Below are 26363 nucleotides of genomic sequence, written 5' to 3' on the forward strand. Positions count from 1 at the left end.
TAAAGGGATTGTAAACACCACAAATTGTATTGTTTAAAAAGATAGATAATCCCGGCTCCCAGGACCTGCAATAACTTTAGTACAGGGCCTGGGAGCCAATAGCGCTAAGCCTCCTGTTAGCGCAGCCAGAGCTCTGGCAAGAAGAGGATCAGGTTAGTGCACTCTACGGAGCTCTTTAGGGTTAACTTTCACCTGTAGCTTTGAAACATTTACATTAGTTTTAACAAAAACGAATATAAATGTTTACCTAATTTTCAGTATTTGTTTTATTTTAAAAGAACACCAGATAGTGCAGCCAATGAATATTCAGTCTACTGTACATACAGGTAACAAAGTGAAAGAAGTTTAACACTTACTGCTTATTATGTTATTTGTTTGCATCAGACTCGGATTTGTAAATTCCAGTAAGAACATGATTGAAGCAATGACGCAGAATACTCAAATCATACTCAGGGCATTTTAATTTTGTCTGAAATGTCCCTTACATTTCAGACAAAATTAAAATGCCCTGTAGAACATTTCATTGTATCATACCATTTATTTATAGTAAAAGCTATTGCGGTTTCACTGAGAGCTTTTACTGTGCACAGGCATGTGTACCATATCAAGATATGCTTCATGCTACAGCATTAAACAAGTGTCTCATCAGAGAGCAGATAGTGGCTTGTATCAAGTTATTTGAGTCATTGCTTACCCAATATAAGGCACCACTGTCTCTTTGAAAAGATGCTGATGAGCGTTGGATAGTGAAACAGTGTTAACAGGAAGAGCATTTATTCTGATACATGTGTATTGGCTGGAATGTCCCTTTAAGACTTTTTTAGAATTAAAATAAGTTTGTTGTAAAGTCATGATATTACAACCGTGATAAACAATAAACAAAGTTGTTTTATATATATATTTCTGCTGCTTTGGAAGCAGTTTAAATCTAAAGAAAATTATTTTAGTATTAGTTCAGTTTTTAAATAATTAGAAATACTTAAACTGTGTATATTTAACTTTATACAGGTTTACAAAAAATAGCTCTATATGTAAAGTATGGAAATGATAAAATGTACCATAACTGCATGTGTCACCTATGACATCATAAATGTGTTCATTTATTTTTACAGTATGTAATCAGTCACACGCAGCTGGAGACACGAACGTTACAACTGACAGTCTGGCATAATGACAGGTTTGGGCGTAATAGTTTCTTAGGTGAAGTAGACGTTCCCCTGGACTCATGGAATTTTGAAAACAAAGATGATGAATGGTTTACATTGCAACCAAAGGTGAGATTATTCCACATCTAATCTAATATTCAATAAAGGAACAGTAAACCTTGTAATTACAACATTTTTCTGCAATCTTCCAATATATTAACATATAATCAAAGTCTGAACGTTATTAGAATAGATTAACACCATGTTTGCTGCAATTGTTTTTCAATGGTCAAACTGCATCCACCCCTTTCCCTATGTGGAGGAGACAATCTAGACTTGAGAGTCTGGAGAAGGCAGGGCTTGCCATTGTCATTGTATCCATAAAGCCTCTATTGTTGCTTCAGCAGAAAAGATAAAATAAAAAAAACTGCAAATTAGAGACATATATGTAGCAAGGTTAAGCTTGGGTATCCTGCCAAATAAATGATGAAAATATATTGAGGGATATTTAAGAAATGTCTTGCGGACCTGATCCGACAGTGCGGATCAGGTCTGCAAGACATCGCTGAATGCGGAGAGCAATACGCTCTTTCCGCATTTAACATTGCACCAGCAGCTCACAAGAGCTGCTGGTGCAACGCCGCCCCCTGTAGACTCGTGGCCAATGGGCCGCCAGCAGGGGGGTGTCAATCAACCCGATCGTACTCGATTGGGTTGAATTGTGCCGATTCCTGTCCGTCTGCTCAGAGCAGGCGGACAGGGTTATGGAGCAGCGTTCTTTGTGAAACCCGGTCCGTCAAGCTGCTTTTGGAGCTTGATAGAGGCTCCATTGGATACATTTTTTACACTGCTGCTAGAGAAGCTGGAGTACATCCTACGAGTTCAGAACTCTCACACTTCAACATTCTACACAGTGCAGGAGCTCACTAATAAATATTCCTAATTGGGCAAAAGCAGTATAGATAAAATATATAAAGGTTTATGTGACTGGACAGGAAAGCAATGCACATTTTGTTACTAATATTCTAGTTTAAATACTTATCAAAATGTATTTTGCATGCAGATCTTTTGCGATGCAGTGCCTAATTGCTGATATATTCTGTATATTTACAATGACTTTAATGTCCCTTGCAATAGGACGAATGTATGGATCAGATTCTTTTCTGTTACATCATATCCATAGGTGCACTTTTTAGGTTACATATTTTATATGTATTCAGAGTGATCTTATATAGGTAACTTTCTAACCAATATTTTGTGGTAATTCGACTACAGAATTTTTTACCTCGGTCTAGCTGCTAACCATTCATTTTTTGTATTTTTTTAAAATATCACAAATAATTTTAACTATAGCACTGTTCCAACCAGCTGTAAAATGTTCCATAAAGTATGCTTTGCTATATTAAAGTGATAGTAAATCCTAGTGTTTCTGAAATGCTAGGCTTTACCAGTGCAACAAATAAAAGTAATTTTTCAGTCAGAAGTATAAAATACTTTATGCTGAAAGTTCCTTTATTTGTCTGTAGCGTTCGCTGTGCTCCTCAGACCGCCCATAGCAGAACTCTATTTTTCAGTGAGGTGACGTTTCCACCTCTTAGCCAATAGCCGTGTGAACCAGCTGGCATTAAGCCAGATAGCTAGCATGCTATTAGCTAAAATCACCTTAGTGATAAAATAGCGTTCTGCCGTGGTCTGCCTGAGGCGCTCATCATTGCGAACACTGCAGACAAATAAAGGAACTTTCAGCATGAAGTATGTTATACTTCATGACTGAAAGCCCCCTTTATTTGTTGCATTAATAAATCCTAGCATTTCACAAATGCTATGATTTAATATCACTTTAAGAATGTCTGCTTTGCATATGTGAAGAACGTTTAATTTGCCATGGAACAATCCTGGAAACAAGCAAGACAAGTGTTCTGTCAAACATATTTATTGTATGTTTTATCTTCTTTTAGGGTGTAGAAGATAGAGATGGATTTGTTTTTTAATGTCTATGCATTAAGATGCTTTTACAAGATTCATTATTTATCACAGTCATATATGTGACAATTTAAAGGGACTTCAACTTTTCTGTTATGCAATCAAAACAACATGTTTTTTATCTTAGAAATGCAATGTTTACATGCAAACAAACTGAGATAATTGAAACTTATAACTGGTACCTTTCTATTGTAATGTCACTGGCTAAAGTGATTGAAACTGTGCAATCAAGATGTCACCGTCATCAACACAGAAATAACTAAATGACAAAATCCTGAACATGTTATGATGAACATTGCAATATATTAAATGTTCAAGTTGGCCAACTGTAATTTTCAGAATGTTGCAGTTTGGGAAATAGCTTTTATGAACCCCTGTGCAATGTTTTGCCTTCATGTTGTTAACCTTTACATTACCCTAGCCCTATGCCCAAGTGTAACCCTTGGGCAACATTACCATATTCTTTCTAAATGATGTGGTGTGAGTCATGTTGTCAGTGCTAAATGATAATATAACCCTTTTAAGAGAAGTAACATTTTTAGTTCCAGGATTTTCTGCCATCTTCATTTTGGGATAACCGTGTTATATTCCAGCACAAGCATGCCATTGTAAGCATTGGGGCATATTTATCAAGCTCCGCCTGCTGGTGGCCTATTGGCCGCGAGTCTGTAGGAGGTGGTGTTGCACCAGCAGCTCAGCGAGGTCTGTCGGACCTGATCCGCACTGTCGGATCAGGTCCGACAGACCTTGATAAATATGCCCCTTTGTCTCACACTTTCCTCTCTCATCCATTCCTGTGTTCTGCGGTTGTTCAGCTCCTTTAGAAGTAATGCACAGTGTACAGCTGTCCTTTCTTAGGTTGGTCAACGTGAACCTTTTATGAGAATGAGGAAGGGTGAAGCTGTGAACTTCCTGTACTGCAGAGCTTACCATATTTTTTTTTATAAAATATAGATTTGTTATTGGTAGAAAATCTTTTTGTATCAGCATGTATGTGCTATCTATTTCTGTCTAACAAATATATTTTTATATGATTGTTGTTCTTATGCTTTTTTTTTAAGATGGACATGTCCTCTGATGTCACCCTTCAATATAAGGGAGAACTGACGGTTGGTTTGAAGTATATTTCTCCAGAGAAAAACTTAACTCTACCACTGGAACCAGTATTAGGTGAAAGCAAATAAAAAATGTGTTGTTTCTCAGATTTTGTTTATGAACCTAAGACTTGGGGGGGGGGGGGGGTCTCGTTTTTTAACATTTATTGTAGTGATTTAGTTATGAGAAATGAAATATAACTCAGTTTCTCTAACCTTGATGTGCTATAAAATGTGAAGCAATTATATATAAGTACTATAAGAATGGATAGATAGATAGATAGATAGATAGATAGATAGATAGATAATGAATTCATGCATTTATTTTAATATTTATTTTAGATAACAAATGATTGACTGTGTTGGAAAAGAGAGTTATTCTTCCCTTTGAATATGTAGATATCAAATGTTACTTATAATGATTATTGGTCGTTAAGTAAAACATTTTTTTTATTATTAATATTTTTTCATCCATTCTTTCTGTGTTGCTCTTATTTGCCATATATACAGGGAGTGCAGAATTATTAGGCAAGTTGTATTTTTGAGGATTCATTTTATTATTGAACAACAACCATGTTCTCAATGAACCCAAAAAACTCATTAATATCAAAGCTGAATAGTTTTGGAAGTAGTTTTTAGTTTGTTTTTAGTTATAGCTATTTTAGGGGGATATCTGTGTGTGCAGGTGACTATTACTGTGCATAATTATTAGGCAACTTAACAAAAAACAAATATATACCCATTTCAATTATTTATTTTTACCAGTGAAACCAATATAGCATCTCAACATTCACAAATATACATTTCTGACATTCAAAAACAAAACAAAAACAAATCAGTGATCAATATAGCCACCTTTCTTTGCAAGGACACTCAAAAGCCTGCCATCCATGGATTCTGTCAGTGTTTTGATCTGTTCACCATCAACATTGCGTGCTGCAGCAACCACAGCCTCCCAGACACTGTTCAGAGAGATGTACTGTTTTCCCTCCTTGTAAATCTCACATTTGATGATTGACCACAGGTTCTCAATGTGGTTCAGATCAGGTGAACAAGGAGGCCATGTGATTAGATTTTCTTCTTTTATACCCTTTCTTGCCAGCCACGCTGTGGAGTACTTGGACGCGTGTGATGGAGCATTGTCCTGCATGAAAATCATGTTTTTCTTGAAGGATGCAGACTTCTTCCTGTACCACTGCTTGAAGAAGGTGTCTTCCAGAAACTGGCAGTAGGACTGGGAGTTGAGCTTGACTCCATCCTCAACCCGAAAAGGCCCCACAAGCTCATCTTTGATGATACCAGCCCAAACCAGTACTCCACCTCCACCTTGCTGGCGTCTGAGTCGGACTGGAGCTCTCTGCCCTTTACCAATCCAGCCACGGGCCCATCCATCTGGCCCATCAAGACTCACTCTCATTTCATCAGTCCATAAAACCTTAGAAAAATCAGTCTTGAGATATTTATTGGCCCAGTCTTGACGTTTCAGCTTGTGTGTCTTGTTCAGTGGTGGTCGTCTTTCAGCCTTTCTTACCTTGGCCATGTCTCTGAGTATTGCACACCTTGTGCTTTTGAGCACTCCAGTGATGTTGCAGCTCTGAAATATGGCCAAACTGGTGGCAAGTGGCATCTTGGCAGCTGCACGCTTGACTTTTCTCAGTTCATGGGCAGTTATTTTGCGCCTTGGTTTTTCCACATGCTTCTTGCGACCCTGGTGACTATTTTGAATGAAACGCTTGATTGTTCGATGATCACGCTTCAGAAGCTTTGCAATTTTAAGAGTGCTGCATCCCTCTGCAAGATATCTCACTATTTTTTACTTTTCTGAGCCTGTCAAGTCCTTCTTTTGACCCATTTTGCCAAAGGAAAGGAAGTTGCCTAATAATTATGCACACCTGATATAGGGTGTTGATGTCATTAGACCACACTCCTTCTCATTACAGAGATACACATCACCTAATATGCTTAATTGGTAGTAGGCTTTCGAGCCTATACAGCTTGGAGTAAGACAACATGCATAAAGAGGATGATGTGGTCAAAATACTCATTTGCCTAATAATTCTGCACTCCCTGTATATAGAGAGAGACTTCCAACTACTTTCCTGTATAGTTTACAGATTTCCTTTTCTCTAATATACAATCTCTCACCCTGAGTTATGTCTTCATCCCCTTTGACAAGCTCACTGCTTCTGGTTTCTCTCTTCTCTCATCCTCTCATGTCTTCACCAAAATATTTATTTTCCAGCACCCTGGGCACGTCATTTCATCAACCTTGTCTTTTATAATTTCTGTCTCAATTTTCTAACTTTGGTTTACGTTCACAGTGTGTTAATCTGCAGCTTCACTATATAGAATGTCAACAGCTTTTACTGCCTTTGTTATAGGGGCAGAAATGTCAAAATTAAACATTTTTGATTCTGATAGAACTTGCCGCTTTAAACAACTTCCCAATTTCCTTCTGTTATTAAAATTGTTCCATCATCTTTGTTTTCTTTGTTAAAGAGCATACCTAGGTAAGATCAGGACCACCAATGCACTACTGGGAGCTAGCTGATGTTTGATGGCTGCACATATATACCTCTTGTCATTGGCTGCCCAGCAGTGCATTGTTGCTCCTAAGTCTGCTCTTCAATAAAGAATACCAAGATACTTAAGTCAGTTTGTTAATAGAAGTAAACTGGAAAGATGTTTAAAATTATGAGCTCTACTTTAATCACGAAGGTTTAATTTTGATTTACTATCCCCTTCATTTTGTTCTCTAATCATTCTACCATTCACTCTAACCACTCTCTGTTACTGATATTTGCTTCAGCCGTGGTGTTTAGATTGTACCTTCTACCTTCAAAATTACCTTTACAATACAAAACTTGTCTATAGGAAATACTCTTCAATCAGCTTTCACTACAGATGTATTCACCAGTTATAGGCCCCTAATCTACCAAAATAAGCTTGTTCTCACTTACATTCTCTTGTCCGTATTTACTGTTCATCTCTTTTTCTCCTACACCTTCATTCCCACAAACATTAACTTCCCCTTAACCTCACCCATAAATGAAATATGCCACCTTTAGATATATTGCCAATGCTGCTACACAGAATAGGCTCTCATAGACCCCATCCAGGCCAATGGCCAGTCACAGCTTTTTTTATACGTGTCACAAAGTGTGGTTGCGGTCATTATTTTCTTTTTCCTGTTATTTTTTGACCTGTCTGCTGGCCCTCGCTTAGCCAAAATGTGGGGTCCGTCACAATCCTGTAGAAAAATCTAATGATTTTCACACAAAAAATACAATTAAAGTATACAGGATTTTTTGTAAATAAATCATTAAAGTTTTTGTAAACTATTGTGATCAACCCCGGTGTGTTTGTTTATGGGTTTAACTGAGGATTCATTTTTAAGAGCTTGGGAGCTGTAATTGAAAGTCAGTGTAGTCTACAGCATTTTCACTCATTTAGCACTTTTCAGTCTTGATTTATCCTGCTGGGTTTGCACGGCTTCCATTATAACTTCTACCAATACTGTTGGATATCAGCAGGATATTAGCTCTTAACATCATTAAAATAAGGAGCTAGTCTGTGGCTCTGAGTCTCAAAAATGTGTGTAAATGAAGTATAAAAAGTAAAATAAGTACATAGTTGTAAACATTTATTGCAGTATGGAAACCACTTATGCTTTTACACTGATTTTTTTTTTTGTACCTCTAGTATTTGAAGTATTTTAGTGCCTGCGAATTTGAATTGTATTTCTCTTTTTGCACTGTTACTTCTGGTTCTGGTCCAGTAGATATTGGAGAGATTTCTTGAATGTTTCCTTCTTCTTATACAGCTTCTCCAGAAGGGTAATGGTTTCTGCTTACTGGTATGAGGTGTATATTTGTTTACAAATGTGGATGTCGTCCCTGTGTGTTTAGTTGAATTAAAGTGAAAGTAAATTATTCCTCATTGCAATATATCATAATAATCTATATGTTAAATATAACATTTTCGCATGTTTTTTTTTTCCTTTACTTTAATCTAATCGTTTCTATTTCTATTATTTATTTCCCTACCGTTCTTGGCTTTACTCCTCCCACCCTCCTCTTCCTGGATTTTGTAGTCATTACGTGTAGAGCGGTCCCACCCGCTCTACACGTAGGCTTGAAAGCTCGTTCCCGATATTGATTTATATTGCGCATGCGCTAATCGGCGATCGGTAGCGATTATATATATATATAAATAGCAATTATTTGTTTGCAATAATATAGTAATTACTTACTACCGCTTATTTCGTTTGAAGTCGCAGAAGCCGTCTAGGACGCTGAAAATCTTGGCAGCAAATGATAATCAGGAATACGCATGCGCGAATTGTGAACGCGCGACTGACATCACTGTGCTTTTATTGTACTCCGCGCATGCGCATTCGATGCAAGCAGGCTGTGACGTAGCTTTCTGGCCGCCGATCGGCCAGAAAGTCAATTGGTAACTTCCAAAAACGTGACCAGGAAATAAAGTGAATCGTCAACAACGGGCTGAATTGAAGATACCAAAATTATGCGGTTACATGCAGCGAAAAGGGTATTTATGTACACAATTAAAAAAAATCATGAATGAAAGTGCTAATGTTTTTTAAGGATTTATGTAAATCTGCAGAGCTGATGAGCTAAGTTTACTTTCACTTTAATGTACCAAAACTCTGAAAAACTATATTGAATGTTGGCTCTGGTTCTGTTTCAACAGATGTAAGAGAAAGTACTAAAGATTTTGCTGCCCTTTTATTTAATCTATCTCAGTGGGTGTCAGTATCTGTTTCCTGGTATAAGGGAAATAAGTCTCTGTGTATGCTGAAATATTTATCTCACATCTCTTGCCACAAAATATGTAAGAAATAGATCAAATGTAATGGTGATTATTCATGTACGTATTTTCAGCATTCTGATGCTGGATCAAAAAATGAATGCATATAAAATTAGCATACAACAGAACTCCTTATAGTATGCCTGTTATCACAAATCAGTGAACCCTATTTGCTAAGGGGGTGCATGACCTTTCTGTTTGTCCCTGACCTCTGGCAGTGAGAAATAATTTATTCTTCCCAGTATCTAGGACAGCACCAAACTAAGTACACTACTGACAAAAATTATAATTGAATTGCACTGTGATATGTGAAAGCATATATATATATATATATATATATATATATATATATATATATATATATATATATATATATATATACACACTGTGAGGCCACTTTATTGGGTACAGCTACCTAGAAGTGTGTTGAGCCTCCTTTAGACTCCAGAACAGCCTAAATTATTTTGAGACATGGACTCAACAAGATGCTGAAAACATTGTGGAGGTATTGTGTACCATGCAGACATGAGTATGTCATGCAACTCCTGGAGTTTCGATGGAGGTGTAGGCTTGCAGCAATAGCCCTTTGCAGCTCATCCCGAAGATGATAAATAGGATTGAGATCCGGGGACTGAGTGGGCCACTGCAGCAAAGAAAATTAATTGTCATGTTCCAGAAACCATCCAATAGTGATGCAGGCTTTGTGCACTGGAGCAATATCTGCCTGAGGATAAACTGTCAACATGAACAGATGCACTTGGTCAGCAACAATATTTACTTACGCTGTGGCATTCAGACCTACATCTAGGGGTATCGATGGAGCCAACGTGTGCCAGAAAAACATTTCCCACAGCATACCACTGCCCCCACCACCTTGCACTGTTTTCATCAGACATGACGGATCCATGGATTCATGCTGTTTTAGCCAAATTCGGAACCTGCCATCAGCATCATGCACTAGGAACTTCGACTCGTTAGACTAAGCAACCTTTTTCCAGTCTTCTATGTTCCAGTGCTGGCTGGTGTTGTTGTGCCCAGAAAAGGCGTACTCTCTTGTTCTTCTCTGATAACAACAGCTGCCGGCTGTTGTAGCCCATTGGTGACAAGGTGCACCTAGTGGTGTATTGAAATATGTTTTTCTCCGCACCAAGGTTAAATTCTTATACCATCATCCTCTGACCTCTGTCATCAATCATCAATGAGTGTTTTATTTTGACAGGACTGCTGCTGACTGGATGTTTTCTGTCCATTGCACCATTCTTGATACACCCTTGAAACTGTGGTAAGGGAAAAGATCAGGAGTACTGCCGTTTCCGATACACTTTGTCCAGTGCGTCTTGCACCTACTATCATGCCATGTTCAAAGTCCATTAGCTCACTGCTCTTCCCCATTTTCTATGCTTAACTGATAGTAGGATGGTTGTTTTGCTGTATTTATACCAAAACTGTGGCCATGCGACGTGCAAGAAAGTCAAATAAACCATTTGTGTGCACAGCAGGGCTGTACCTAATAATATATATATATATATATATATATATATATATATATATATATATATATATATATAAAAGAATTATAAATATATCAGCACTTAAGGAATATTTAACTAATTAACTGTCACAATACTCTGCGTTAATAAATATGTTACAGAGTAATGGTGCACAGGGATTATTACCTTGATAATATTCTAACAAAAGAATTCTTGGGTGATGGATGCATTTTACCCTAACCAAGTATAGATAATCCTGCCCAGCACTAGACAATATATTACATTATATTAAATAAATCTAAATGGAAGTATATTTAAAGCTAGCCCCTACAGAAAATAATAATTATTAGGTCTCACAGATATGCAAACTTGTGTTAATATTATTATGATCGATTGTTTGATAACAATATATTTTAGAAATATATTATGGATCCAGGTCATGAGAACTCATATATGGAGAACACAGTTTCATAACTGAAATCTTTACTGAGAAAGGTGAATAGTGTCCGTGATAACCAAAAAGTAACTTATGGTAGTCCAAAATTGGCCGATATGATGAATGACCTAAATAAGGCCTAGATTTGGAGTTTGGCGGTAGATGGGCTGTTAACGCTCCGCGGGCTTTTTTCTGGCCGCACCATAAAATTAACTCTGGTATCGAGAGTTCAATAAAATGCTGCGTTAGGCTCCAAAAAAGGAGCGTAGAGCATTTTTACCGCAAATGCAACTCTCGATACCAGAGTTGCTTACGGACGCGGCCAGCCTCAAAAACGTGCTCGTGCACGATTCTCCCATAGGAAACAATGGGACTGTTTGAGCTGAAAAAAAACCTAACACCTGCAAAAAAGCCGCGTTAAGCTCCTAACGCAGCCCCATTGTTTCCTATGGGGAAACACTTCCTACGTCTGCACCTAACACTCTAACATGAACCCCGAGTCTAAACACCCCTAACCTTACACTTATTAACCCCTAATCTGCCGCCCCCGCTATCGCTGACCCCTGCATATTATTATTAACCCCTAATCTGCTGCCCCTAACACCGCCGACCCCTATATTATATTTATTAACCCCTAACCTGCCCCCCACAACGTCGCCGACACCTGCCTACACTTATTAACCCCTAATCTGCCGAGCGGACCTGAGCGCTACTATAATAAAGTAATTAACCCCTAATCCGCCTCACTAACCCTATCATAAATAGTATTAACCCCTAATCTGCCCTCCCTAACATCGCCGACACCTAACTTCAATTATTAACCCCTAATCTGCCGACCGGAGATCACCGCTATTCTAATAAATGTATTAACCCCTAAAGCTAAGTCTAACCCTAACACTAACACCCCCCTAACTTAAATATAATTTAAATCTAACGAAATTAATTAACTCTTATTAAATAAATTATTCCTATTTAAAGCTAAATACTTACCTGTAAAATACATCCTAATATAGCTACAATATAAATTATAATTATATTGTAGCTATTTTAGGATTAATATTTATTTTACAGGCAACTTGGTAATTATTTTAACCAGGTACAATAGCTATTAAATAGTTAATAACTATTTAATAGTTACCTAGTTAAAATAATAACAAAATTACCTTTAAAATAAATCCTAACCTAAGTTATAATTAAACCTAACACTACCCTATCAATAAATTAATTAAATAAACTACCTACAATTACCTACAATTAACCTAACACTACACTATCAATAAATAAATTAAATACAATTGCTACAAATAACTACAATTACATAAACTAACTAAAGTACAAAAAATAAAAAAGAACTAAGTTACAAAAAAAAAAAAAATATTTACCAACATTAGAAAAATATTACAACAATTTTAAACTAATTACACCTACTCTAAGCCCCCTAATAAAATAACAAAGACCCCCAAAATAAAAAATTCCCTACCCTATTCTAAATTAATAAATGTAAAAGCTCTTTTACCTTACCAGCCCTGAACAGGGCCCTTTGCGGGGCATGCCCCAAGAAATACAGCTCTTTTGCCTGTAAAAAAAAACATACAATACCCCCCCCCAACATTACAACCCACCACCCACATACCCCTAATCTAACCCAAACCCCCCTTAAATAAACCTAACACTAAGCCCCTGAAGATCTTCCTACCTTGTCTTCACCATCCAGGTATCACCGATCCGTCCTGGCATCCGGTGCTGAAGAGGTCCAGAAGAGGCTCCAAAGTCTTCCTCCTATCCGGCAAGAAGAGGACATCCGGACCGGCAAACATCTTCTCCAAGCGGCATCTTCGATCTTCTTCCATCCGGTGCGGAGCGGGTCTATGGTGAAGCAGCCGACGCGGATCCATCCTCTTCTTCCGTTGTCTCCCGACGAATGACGGTTCCTTTAAGGGACGTCATCCAAGATGGCGTCCCTCGAATTCCGATTGGCTGATAGGATTCTATCAGCCAATCGGAATTAAGGTAGGAATATTCTGATTGGCTGATGTAATAGAGTGCCTTTATTGATGCAAATCACCTGATGGCTACAGGGATATACCCGGTCTCCCATAGTTAGAGCTAAATCAGAGTGGTAACTTTCAGTAATTGCACAGCAGATGTTGCAGCAGAGTGTTTCAGTGTTCCCTTTAGTTTGCAACAAGCTTACTTCCGCTGCAGGCATACAATAGACATTTGCAATGAGTTTAAATATACTCACTCAGGTCAAGTCTGTGAATTTCTAGTTCAGATGCAGAAATACAAATTAGCGTCCGCGTGGAACATATATATATATACATACACACAGTGAAAAACAATACTTAGAGAGAACAATGGTAAATTAACATTTTAGTAACTTTCTGTCCCACACCCCAATGGAAGTGTGATTTTTTTTCAGCACTTTCTTGTGTACATAGTTTTTCTAACCAATTCTTATATATAGAATTTTTTTAATAGGTGGGGATACAACAGGCAAAATAGGCTGTTTCAGAATTTAAAATAAAGGTAAAGGAACAATGTAATACACTCCAGCAAGTAAAATGGATCTTTGGGAACACATTTAAGGGGATGGTAAAAAAAACCCCATAATTTATGTAAGAACTTACCTGATAAATTCATTTCTTTCATATTGGCAAGAGTCCATGAGCTAGTGACATATGGGATATGCAATCCTACCAGGAGGGGCAAAGTTTCCAAAACCTCAAAATGCCTATAAATACACCCCTCACCACACCCACAATTCAGTTTAACGAATAGCCAAGCAGTGGGGTGATAAAGAAAGGAGTAGAAAGCATCAACAAAGGAAATTTGGAAATAATTGTGCTTTATACAAAAAATCATAACCACCATAAAAAGGGTGGGCCTCATGGACTCTTGCCAATATGAAAGAAATGAATTTATCAGGTAAGTTCTTACATAAATTATGTTTTCTTTCATGTAATTGGCAAGAGTCCATGAGCTAGTGACATATAGGATATCAATACCCAAGATGTGGAGTCTTCCACTCAAGAGTCGCTAGAGAGGGAGGGAATAAAAATAAAAACAGCCATATTCCGCTGAAAATATTAGTCCACAACCCAAAAAAATAAGTTTATTTCATATTTGAAAGAAAAAACTTAAATCAAAAGCAGAAGAATCAAACTGAAACAGCTGCCTGAAGAACTTTTCTACCAAAAACTGCTTCCAAAGAAGCAAATACATCAAAATGGTAGAATTTAGTAAATGTATGCAAAGAGGACCAAGTTGCTGCTTTGCAAATCTGATCAACTGAAGCTTCATTCTTAAAAGCCCACGAAGTGGAGACTGATCTAGTAGAATGAGCTGTAATTCTCTGAGGCAGGGTTTGAACCGACTCCAAATAAGCTTGATGAATCAAAAGTTTCAACCAAGAAGCCAAGGAAATAGCAGAAGCTTTCTGACCTTTCCTAGGACCAGAAAATAAAACAAATAGACTGGAAGTCTTCCTGAAATTTTTAGTAGCTTCCACATAATATTTCAAAGCTCTTACCACATCCAAAGAATGTAAGGATCTCTCCAAAGAATTCTTAGGATTAGGACATAAAGAAGGGACAACAATTTCTCTACTAATGTTGTTAGAATTCACAACCTTAGGTAAAAATTGAAAAGAAGTCCGCAAAACTACCTTATCCTGAGGAAAAATCAGAAAAGGAGACTCACAAGAAAGAGCAGATAGCTCAGAAACTCTTCTAGCAGAAGAGATAGCCAAAAGGAACAACACTTTCCAGGAAAGTAGTTTAATGTCCAAAGAATGCATAGGCTCAAATGGAGGAGCCTGTAACGCCTTCAGAACCAAATTAAGACTCCAAGGAGGATAAATTGATTTAATGACAGGCTTAATACGAACTAAAGCCTGTACAAAACAGTGAATATCAGGAAGTATAGCAATCTTTCTGTGAAATAAGACAGAAAGAGCGGAGATTTGTCCTTTCAAGGAACTTGCAGACAAACCCTTATCCAAACCATCCTGAAGGAACTGTAAAATTCTAGGAATTCTAAAAGAATGCCAGGAGAATTTATGAAAAGAACACATGAAATGTAAGTCTTCCAAACTCTATAATAAATCTTTCTAGAGACAGATTTACGAGCTTGTAACATAGTATTAATCACTGAGTCAGAGAAACCTCTATGACTTAGAACTAAACGTTCAATTTCCATACCTTCAAATTTAATGATTTGAGATCCTGATGGAAAAACGGACCTTGAGATAGTAGGTCCGGCCGTAACGGTAGTTGCCAAGGCGGGCAACTGGACATTCGCACCAGATCCGCATACCAAAACCTGTGTGGCCATGCTGAAGCCACCAGCAACACAAAAGACTGTTCCATGATGATTTTGGAGATCACTCTTGGAAGGAGAACTAGAGGCGGGAAGATGTAAGCAGGATGATAACACCAAGGAAGTGTCAGTGCATCCAGTGCTTCCGCCTGAACATCCCTGGACCTGGACAGGTATCTGGGAAGTTTCTTGTTTAGATGAGAGGCCATGAGATCTATCTCTGGAAGACCCCACATCTGAACAATCTGAGAAAAAACATCTGGATGGAGAGACCACTCCCCTGGATGTAAAGTCTGGCGGCTGAGATAATCCGCCTCCCAATTGTCTACACCTGGGATATGCACCGCAGAGATTAGACAGGAGCTGGATTCCGCCCAAGCAAGTATCCGAGATACTTCTTTCATAGCTTGGGGACTGTGAGTCCCACCCTGATGATTGACATAAGCCACGGTTGTGATATTGTCTGTCTGAAAACAAATGAACGGTTCTCTCTTTAGCAGAGGCCAAGACTGAAGAGCCCTGAGAATTGCACGGAGTTCTAAAATATTTATTGGTAATCTCGCCTCTTGAGATTTCCAAACCCCTTGTGCTGTCAGAGCTCCCCAAACAGCTCCCCAACCTGAAAGATTCACATCTGTTGAGATCACAGTCCAGGTTGGCCGAACAAAAGAGGCCCCTTGAACCAAACGATGGTGATCTATCCACCATGTCAGAGAGTGTCGTACATTGGGATTCAAGGATATTAATTGTGATATATTTGTATAATCCCTGCACCATTGGTTCTGCATGCAAAGCTGTAGAGGTCTCATGTGAAAACGAGCAAAGGGGATCGCGTCCGATGCTGCAGTCTTGAAACCTAAAACTTCCATGCACATAGCCACTGAAGGGAATGACTGAGACTGAAGGTGCCGGCATGCTGCGACCAATTTTAAACGTCTCTTGTCTGTTAGAGACAGAGTCATGGACACTGAATCTATCTGGAAACCTAAAAAGGTGACCCTTGTCTGTGGAATCAAGAAACTTTTTGGTAAATTGATCCTCCAACCATGTTTCCGAAGAAACAACACTAGTTGATTCGTCTGAGATTCTGCAGTATGTAAAGACTGAGCTAGTACCAAGATATTGTCCAAATAAGGAAACACCGCAATACCCTGTTCTCTGATTACAGATAGTAGGGCACCCAGAACCTTTGAAAAGATTCTTGGAGCTGTTGCTAGGCCAAATGGAAGAGCAACAAATTGGTAATGCTTGTCTAGAAAAGAGAATCTCAGAAACTGATAGTGTTCTGGATTAATCGGAATATGAAGGTATGCATCCTGCAAGTCTATTGTGGACATATAATGTCCTTGCTGAACAAAAGGCAGAATAGTCCTTATAGTCACCATCTTGAAAGTTGGTACTCTTACATAATGATTCAAAATTTTCAGATCCAGAACTGGTCTGTACAAATTTTCTTTCTTTGGTACAATGAATAGGTTTGAATAAAACCCCAAACCTCGTTCCTGAGGAGGAACTGGCATTATTACCCCTGAAGACTCCAGGTCTGAAACACACTTCAGAAAAGCCTGAGCTTTTACTGGATTTACAGGGATGTGTGAGAGAAAAAATCTTCTCACAGGAGGTCTTACTTTGAATCCTATTCAATACCCTTGAGAGACAATGCTCTGAATCCAATGATTTTGGACAGATTTTATCCAAAAATCCTTGAAAAACCTTAATCTGCCCCCTACCAGCTGAGCTGGAATGAGGGCCGCACTTTCATGCGGACTTAGGGGCATACTTTGGTTTACTAAATGGCTTGGATTTATTCCAATTTGAAGAAGGCTTCCAACTGGAAGCAGATTCCTTGGGAGGAGGATTGAGTTTTTGTTCCTTATTCTGACAAAAGGAATGAAAATGGTTAGAAGCCTTAGATTTACCCTTAGGTTTTTTATCCTGAGGCAAAAAAACTCCTTTTCCTCCAGTGATAGTTGAAATAATCGAATCCAACTGAGAACCAAATAAATTATTACCTCGGAAAGAAAGAGATAGTAATCTAGATTTAGATGTCATATCAGCATTCCAAGATTTAAGCCACAAAGCTCTTCTAGCTAATACAGATAAAGACATGGATCTAACATCAATTTTGATCATATCAAAAATGGCATCACAAATAAAATGATTAGCATGTTGCAGTAAGCGAACAATGCTAGATATGTCAAAATCCAATTCATGTTGCGCTAAATTTTCCAACCAGAAAGTTGATGCAGCCGCAACATCACCCAAAGAAATAGCAGGTCTGAGAAGATGACCTGAATATAAATAGGTCTTCCTTAGATAAGATTCAAGCTTCCTATCTAAAGGATCCTTAAAGGAAGTGCTATCTTCCATAGGAATAGTGGTACGTTTAGCAAGAGTAGAAATAGCCCCATCAACTTTGGGGATCTTTTCCCAAAACTCTATAGATTTTGCTGGTAAAGGATACAATCTCTGAAACCTTGAAGAAGGGATAAAGGAAGTACCTGGCTTATTCCATTCCCTAGAAATCATATCAGAAATAGCCTCAGGAATGGGAAAAACACCTGGGGAAACCACAGGAGTTTTAAAAACAGCATTTAAACGTTTATTAGACTGAACGTCAATAGGACTGGTTACCTCAATATTCAAAGTAATTAACACTTCTTTTAATAAAGAACGCATATACTCTATTTTAAATAAATAAGTAGCTTTGTCGGTGTCAATATCTGAGGAGGATCTTCTGTTTCAGATAGATCCTCATCAGAAGAGGATGAATTATTATGCTGTTGGTCATTTGAAATTTCATCAGCTAAATGAGAAGTTTTAAAAGACCTTTTACGTTTATTAGAAGGTGGAAATGCAGACAAAGCCTTCATAATAGAATCAGAAACAAATTCTTTAAAATTTACAGGTATATCATGCAAATTAGAAGTTGAAGGAACTGCAACTGGCAATGTACTATTACTGATAGAAACACTATCTGCATGTAAAAGTTTATCATGACAACTATTACAAATGACATTCGGTGGAATAATTTCTACAATTTTACAACAAATGCAGTTAGCTTTGGTAGAACCGATGTCAGGCAGCAATGTTCCAGCAGAAACTTCAGAGACAGGATCAGATTGGGACATCTTGCTCAATGTAAGAGAAAAAACAACATATAAAGCAAAATTATCTATTTTCTTAAATGACAGTTTCAGGAATGGGAAAAAATGCAAAAGCATAGGCCTCTAGATAGAGAACAAAGAAGGAGGCAAACATCAATGGGGTATTGAAATAATGAAAAAAATTTGGCGCCAAGTATGACGCACGACGTAACGTAAACTTTTTTGGCGCCAAAAATGACCAGAAATGACACACCTGCGTCACTAATGATGCCGCCGTGTGAAAGGTCACGGCGTCACGTATGACGCCGGAAATGACTAAGTTGCGTCATAAACGTATCTTTTGCGCCAGAAAAAGTTAGCGCCAAAAAAGACGCAATAAAGTCTAGCATTTGACGTACCCGCAGGCCTAACACCTGCAATTGCAAAAAGTAGTCAAATTGAAAAAAGACTAAACCCCAGGTAAGAAATAAATTTCTTAAAGTGTTTACATTCCCAAATATGAAACTGACAGTCTGCAGAAGGAAATACATGAACCTGACTCATGGCAAATATAAGTACAATACATATATTTAGAACTTTGCATAAAGTGCCAAACCATAGCTGAGAGTGTCTTAAGTAATAAAAACATACTTACCAAAAGACACCCATCCACATATAGCAGATAGCCAAACCAGTACTAAAACAGTTATTAGTAGAGGTAATGGTAAATTGAGAGTATATCGTCGATCTGAAAAGGGAGGTAGGAGATGAATCTCTACGACCGATAACAGAGAACCTATGAAATAGTCCCCCGTTAGGGAAATCATCGTATTCAAATAAGTGATACTCCCTTCACGTCCCTCTGACATTCGCTGTACTCTGAAAGGAATCGGGCTTCAACAATGCTGAGAAGCGCATATCAACGTAGAAATCTTAGCACAAACTTACTTCACCACCTCCATAGGAGGCAAAGTTTGTAAAACTGAATTGTGGGTGTGGTGAGGGGTGTATTTATAGGCATTTTGAGGTTTGGGAAACTTTGCCCCTCCTGGTAGGATTTGATATCCCATATGTCACTAGCTCATGGACTCTTGCCAGTTACATGAAAGAAATCACAGTATAGTGTCCCTTTAACATTTAGTTCTAAAAATATTGAGAAATGTTTATGAAATTAAAAAAAAAACAATTAAAAACAATAAAACTATATGATTCATAAGAAGAAGAATTCTCTTTACATGAAAAGTCAAATCTGTTTATACCTCGATCAAAACCATCAGGTGATGTTTGTTTATTATACTGTAGTCTAAGATTAAACTTATTGGCTAAGAGACAATTTTCACAACTATTTTGAGACTATCAGTTAATAAAAATTATATATATTTTTATACATAGCAAAGAAAAATGTTCCCTTTAAACGCCAACATGAGGGTTAAATATTTTTTAGGTATATTTTGTACTGTACTTTTCTATTAAAGTAAGCTCAGTTTAAAGGCAATAAATTTAATTATGTGTTATAATAAGGTGCAGATGCATTATTTCTTAACAAAATATCTTCCCTTCCCTATTCACTGACTGTATTTATCAGAGGCTTGGTAGCAAATAACTGCATAGAACAAGCCAGCTGTCATGATTACACAGTACTATGGCAACATGGTTTACTGGAGCGGCTCGGAAAGAAAAAAACAAACATATTCATTATTTCTGCCTCTTTACTTTTGTGAGGTATTCTGTTTTCTATTCATAATGAAAAAACATTTAATTACAGATATTTAATATATTCCAGAGTGTTTTTTTTTTTGTTTTTGTTTTTAGTTAAACAGAAAACATATCATAGCGGTAAATTTTAAACAATATTTTATAGCGTGCATTAATTTGCATATATTGTGATGTTACAAAAATGTATTTTCTATAATTCACCAGTTTTTTACTTTTGCTAGTTAAATCTTGAAAATTACTTTTACTTAACATAACATAATTTTTTGTAGTTAGTAAACAAACTTTTATTTTAGTATGTATTAGTTTTAAAACCATATTGGTATTTTAAAATTTTGATATTTGATATTAAATATATTACTGATGTCTCACTTGTTATAAAATATATATATATATATATATATATATATATATATATATATATATATATATATATATATATATATATATATATATATATATATATATATATGTGTGTGTGTGTGTGATATCAGGCGATATGATGGTGAATAATATGAGAAATAAATATAAAAATAACACTTCTTGTTCTTGCCCCAAATTGTACGTTGGGAAAACCTATTGAGAATTTAGAGAACAAATGAAAAACCATTGTAGAGACATTATTTAGGGAAATGCCAAAGACAGCAGTCTAGCACTTCACTTTAATGAATATCATAGAGATTGTGATAAGGAATTAATATGAATGAGTGTTGAACAAATTCTACTCATTGAAATAGGTGGTGACTGGGATAAGGCCCTTTTTAAAATTTGAGTTCAAATGGATTTGTAATTTAAATACATTAACCCCAGGAGGTTTAAGTTAATAACTAAATTATGCTTCTTTTTTAGGTGGATGAAATTGTTGGTTGGGCTAGAAACTGTTTTAATTTTAATAATAGAGACGTTTGAGGTGTTGGGGAACATATAAGGTGCAAAATGGGTGTAACAATTATGTTATAATTGAGACTTTTTAATCTGTTAGGTTCTGACCACATTTGTTTATGGCATTAGTATGGATGATTATAATTACCTCCATGTCTAGGTTTTTGGTAGGGGTTTAGTGTAATTAGCGCACCATGAGTATTTTCACCCAAGGGGCTATAAACCTGTTGGATTGTTGCTTTAAAAGTCAAGCATGTTGTGACATCATTACATCTGACAAAGCCTGAAATGGAGGCTTTATGGGTGAAACGCGCATAGTAGTTTGATGTTTGCAAATGCCACGCTCCCTTACGAGGGTATAGGCGGCTGGTGGATGAATCCCATGATTGAAGGTGTGACAGTTTTGAACACCTGGTGAGATGGGTAGATGCTCAGTATCTCTCGCCAGCAATGTTGGAGGTCCAGTGAGTGAGGAGGTGAATCTGACTTACTCGCTCTGAGAGGATAATTATTGAAGAAACTAACCGGTGAGAGAGGTTCATTTAATTTTGATTGAGGATTTACTTGGGAAATAACGGGTAAGAACATTCTTCTATCAACTTTTACTTTTGATTGCCTTCTGGGGGAGAGAGTGAGACTGTTTAACCCCTTGAGTGCTGTGCTGTTTCTCCCACATTGAGGGAGATCTGGGGGCTCCCACCTGCTCCTACCCCGGCGATCGGACCTGAATAGTGACAGGCATCGCCGGGGCTTTCTGTTTTGCGTGGTGACGTCATGCGCAATGACATGATGACGTCACCGTGCAACGTTATTAACAAACTGACAATAAAAAGTATAGGGAAAGGGGGCATGCTGCTTAGACGCCTGTATCTCAGGCATCTAAGCAGCTACAGACCCCCAAGACCCACCATTGGAAAGGTAATCGCCTAACCTTTCCAATGTTGTAAGTCTTGGGGATCTGAAAAAAATATATAAAAGTTAAAATAATTTTTTTTTAAATAAAATAAAACCCTTCAATCACCTTAGCACCCAGGTGGGAAAGTGCTTAGCACTCAAAGGGTTAACTGATGCGCTGTCTCACTAAAGAGTTTGATTAGTAAAAATATGTGAATATTGTATTTCTACTTCAAGGGACAATAAAGTCAAAATAAACTTCCATCATTTAGTTAGAGCATGTGATTTTTAAAAGCATATGATATCCAAAAATGTTCTTTCTTTTACAAGATATGACAAGTCCACGGATTTCATCCTTACTTATGGGATAACGCTTCCTGATTAGCAGGAAGTGGCAAAGAGCACCACAGCAGAGCTGTATATATAGCTCCTCCCTTCCCTCCCACTCCAGTCATTCTCTTTGCCTGTGTTAGTAATAGGAAGAGGTAAAGTGAGGTGTTAGTTTAGATTCTTCAATCAAGAAGTTTTTTTATTTTAAAATGGTGCCAGTGAGTACTATTTTTCTCAGGGATAAATCATCAGTCACTTAATCTCTAAGAGGAGTGGAGACATTTTATTTTTCTGCCCTGATGTTGATGATCTTAGCAAACATTATCTAAGATCCATACTGGTTCCCACAGAGCAGCTGAAGGTAATGTAAAGAAAAATCTTCAGTGTGGAGATGCTACAAACAGCATTGAGGTATGTTCAGTCTTTTGTTTTCTGGGGAGACTTGATACATCAGAACAGGCTGACATTATTCCCTAACTGGGAAGGGGTAATCAGTATGCACTATAAGAAAGAATGGTGTTCCTGGAATTCCCTTTATTGTACTTATTTAATAGTGTGCTGTTTTCACTTTAAATGTTCTGTGTGGGCTGACGCCGGGAGATGCGGTTCTGGCTTCGTTATTTTGTGGTTATAACTGGCTGACAGGGGACTTTATTCTCTGAGATGCGCTTTAGTGTTTATAAGAGGGGCACATGGCTTTTGTATATGGAGACCAACATGTTAGTTATCTACCTATGCGGGTCTTGGTACGGCTAAGAGTTGCGCCCACGGTGGGCAGGGTCTATTTTTGCGCGCTCGGCCGCGCAGTGTGTTTTCCGGATAGGCAACAAAGTCCTGAGGCTCCGGTGGGGCCTAGCTCAGTTTTACAATCGTAGGGCCCAGAAAGACTTGAAACCGTTTTCTTCAGCGTGATCTGGGGGCAGATAGGCGCCGCAGCATAGCTGTGGCGAGGTGCAGGGGCCTGGATTGCTATAAATTAATTAAGCTCATAAAGTTGTTATAAATTGATATATTATATACCCTAACAAGTGGTGCAATATTGTTAAGCTATTTTGGGCACATTAGGACATTTTTTACTGCTGCAATCGTTGTTTTTGTGATAACAGAAAAATTGTTGCGCTTTTATTATTTAAAGGCGCAGTACACTTTTTAGTTAAAAAACATTTTTGTATATGTTTTGACTTCAGAGTACAATATAGCAAATAAAGAACGACTATTATTGCTATTGCTAGTTTGTTTAACATGTCTGAACTTGAGGAAACTACTTGTTCTATGTGTTTAGATGCCATTGTGGAACCCTCCTCTTACTTTTTGTCCCTCATGTACTGAAAGGGCCTTACCATTCTCCCCAAGCGTCACAACCTTTAACGCCCACCCAAGCGACGCCGAATTCTTCAACCGTGTCTACTTCATTTACTCTGCAGGATATGGCTGCAGTTATGTCATCTACCCTTACACAGGTTCTATCTAAGTTGCCAGTGTTTCAGGGCAAACACAGCAGGGCAGAAGTCAATGTGAATACTGCAACCTCTGATGCTTTGTTGGCTAATTCCGATGTACCCTCACAGGGATCTGAATTGGGGGTCAGGGAAGTTCTGTCTGAGGGGGAACTTTCCAATTCGGGAAGTGTGTTACCTCAAACGGATTCGGACGTCATGTCCTTTAGATTTAAGCTTGAACACCTCCGCCTGTTACTTTGGGACTCTGGATGATTGTGACTCTATTGTGGTACAACCAGAGAAATTGTGTAAGATGGTCAAATACTTAGAGGTGCCTGCTTACTCTGATGTTTTTCCGGTTCCTACGAGAATCTCAGAAATTATTACGTGGGAATGGGAAAGACCGGGTATCCCGTTCTCACCTTCTCCTAATTTTAAGAAAATGTATCCCATATCTGACACTGTTCGGGACTCTTGGCAAACAGTCCTTAAGGTGGAGGGAGCTATATCCACCCTGGCTATGCGTACAACTATTCCTATTGAGGACAGTTGTGCTTTCAAAGACCCTATGGATAAGAAATTGGAGGGTCTTCTAAAAAAGTTATTTATTCATCAGGTTTTCCTTTTACAACCGACGGACTGCATTGTACCAGTTACCATTGCGGCAGCCTTCTGGTTTGATGCCTTAGAAGAGTCTCTTGACTCAATGACACTTTACTGACTGTTACAGACGAGGAACAGAACTTGGGAATTATTATTTCAGATGATTTAAAACTTAGTAAACAATGTAGTAATGCAGCGAGTAAGGCTAGCAGAATGCTTGGATGTATTGGTAGAGGTATTTGCAGCAGAAATAGTAAGGTTCTTAAGCCACTTTATAGATCATTAGTTAGGCCTCATCTTGGGTATTGTGTGCAGTTCTGGAGGCCATATCTTCAGAAGGATATTAACAAACTTGAATCTGTGCAAAGGAGGGCTACCAAAATGGTACATGGTCTAAAAAATAAAACTTACCAGGATAGGCTCAATGACCTAAATATGTATAGCTTAGAGGAGAGAAGGGAAAGAGGTGATATGATAGCAACTTTCAAGTACATTAAAGGGTTTAGTAAAACTGAGGCTGTGGGTATTTTACATAAAATGGAAAATTCAAGAACAAGGGGTCATGAGCTCAAGCTAAAGGGTAGTAGATTCAGGAGTAATTTGAGGAAGCACTTCTTTACAGAAAGAGTGATTGATTTATGGAATAAACTTCCTCAAGAGGTAGTAGCAACAAACACTGTGGGGGACTTTAAAAATGCATGGGACAAGCATAGGGCTATCCTACGAACTAGATAAGTTTATACTGTTAGGTAAGGTCGGGCAGACTTGCTGGGCCTATGGCTCTTATCTGCCGTCAATATCTATGTTTCTATGTTTCTCTTAAGACTGAGACTCCTTTAGAGAACATTTTAAATAGAATTAAGGCTCTTAAGCTGGCTAATTCTTTTATTACGGATGCTGCCTTTCAGATTGCCAAATTGGCGGCTAAGAAAGCCGGATTTGCCATTTTAGCACGTAGAGCGTTATGGTTAAAATCTTGGTCGGCTGATGTGTCATCTAAGTCAAAGCTTTTGGCTATTCCTTTCAAAGGAAAAAGCCTATTCGGCCTGACTTAAAAGAAATAATTTCTGACATTACGGGAGGTAAGGGTCATCTCCTACCTCAGGATAGAACAGCTAAACTGAGGGGTAAACAAAATAATTTTCGTTCCTTTCGGAATTCCAAAGGAGTCTCCTCTTCTTCCTCTTCTTCTGCTAAACAAGAAGGGAATTTTGCTTAGCCCAAGTCCGTCTGGAGACCCAACCAGGCTTGGAACAAGGGTTAACAACCTAAGAAGCCCGCTGCTGCTATCAAGACAGCATGAAGGGCAGCCCCCCGATCCGGGACCGGATCTAGTAGGGGGCAGGCTTTCTCTCTTTGCCCAGGCTTGGGTAAGAGATGTTCAGGACCCCTGGACACTGGAAATTGTGTTCCAAGGGTATCAACTGGAATTCAAAAATTCTCTCCCAACGAGGAGGTTTCTTCTTTCGCAATTGTCTATAGACCAGATAAAAAGAGAGGCGTTCTTACGTTGTGTAAAAGACCTCTCTACTATGGGAGTAATTCGCCCCGTTCCATTACTGGAAAAGGGGCAGGGGTTTTACTCAAATCTTTTCGTGGTCCCCAAAAAAGAGGGCATGTTTCAACCTATTTTAGATCTAAAAAGTCTAAACAAGTTTCTCAGAGTCCCATGCTTCAAGATGGAGACTATTTGAACAATTCTGCCATTGATCCAGGAGGGTCAATATATGACTACTGTGGACTTGAAGGATGGATATCTTCATATTCCTATCCACAAGGATCATCACCAGTTCCTAAGGTTTGCCTTCCTGGACAAACATTTTCAGTTTGTGGCTCTTCCCTTTGGGTTGGCCACAGCACCCAGAATCTTCACAAAGGTTCTAGGGTCCCTTCTGGCGGTTCTTAGGCTGCAGGGTATTGCAGTGGCGCCTTATCTAGATGGTAAGACGACGCCTGGATCAGAATATCATCTGACAAAGTCTCATACAGACATGGTTCTGTCCTTTCTGAGGACTCACGGGTGGAAGGTGAATCTAGAAAAGAGTTCGCTAATTCCACAGACAAGGGTTCCCTTCTTGGGAACTCTGATAGATTCCATATCCATGAAAATTTTCTTGA

The 26363-nt window shown here is 38.1% G+C and overlaps 1 protein-coding gene across 3 annotated transcripts in view; it reads left to right on the forward strand.

Annotated features, from left to right (window-relative positions):
* The window catches only part of SYTL5 (synaptotagmin like 5), a 407166-nt gene that overhangs the window by 331405 nt on the left and 49398 nt on the right, over positions 1-26363 (forward strand). For all 3 annotated transcript variants that reach the window (XM_053706464.1, XM_053706465.1, XM_053706466.1), the window contains 2 exons: positions 1113-1274; positions 4190-4298. In XM_053706464.1, coding sequence (XP_053562439.1) covers positions 1113-1274; positions 4190-4298 — 271 coding nt within the window. The remainder of the gene's footprint in view (positions 1-1112; positions 1275-4189; positions 4299-26363) is intronic.

This window comes from Bombina bombina, chromosome 3 (genome assembly GCF_027579735.1).
Source record: "Bombina bombina isolate aBomBom1 chromosome 3, aBomBom1.pri, whole genome shotgun sequence".
Taxonomy (NCBI): Eukaryota; Metazoa; Chordata; class Amphibia; order Anura; family Bombinatoridae; genus Bombina; species Bombina bombina.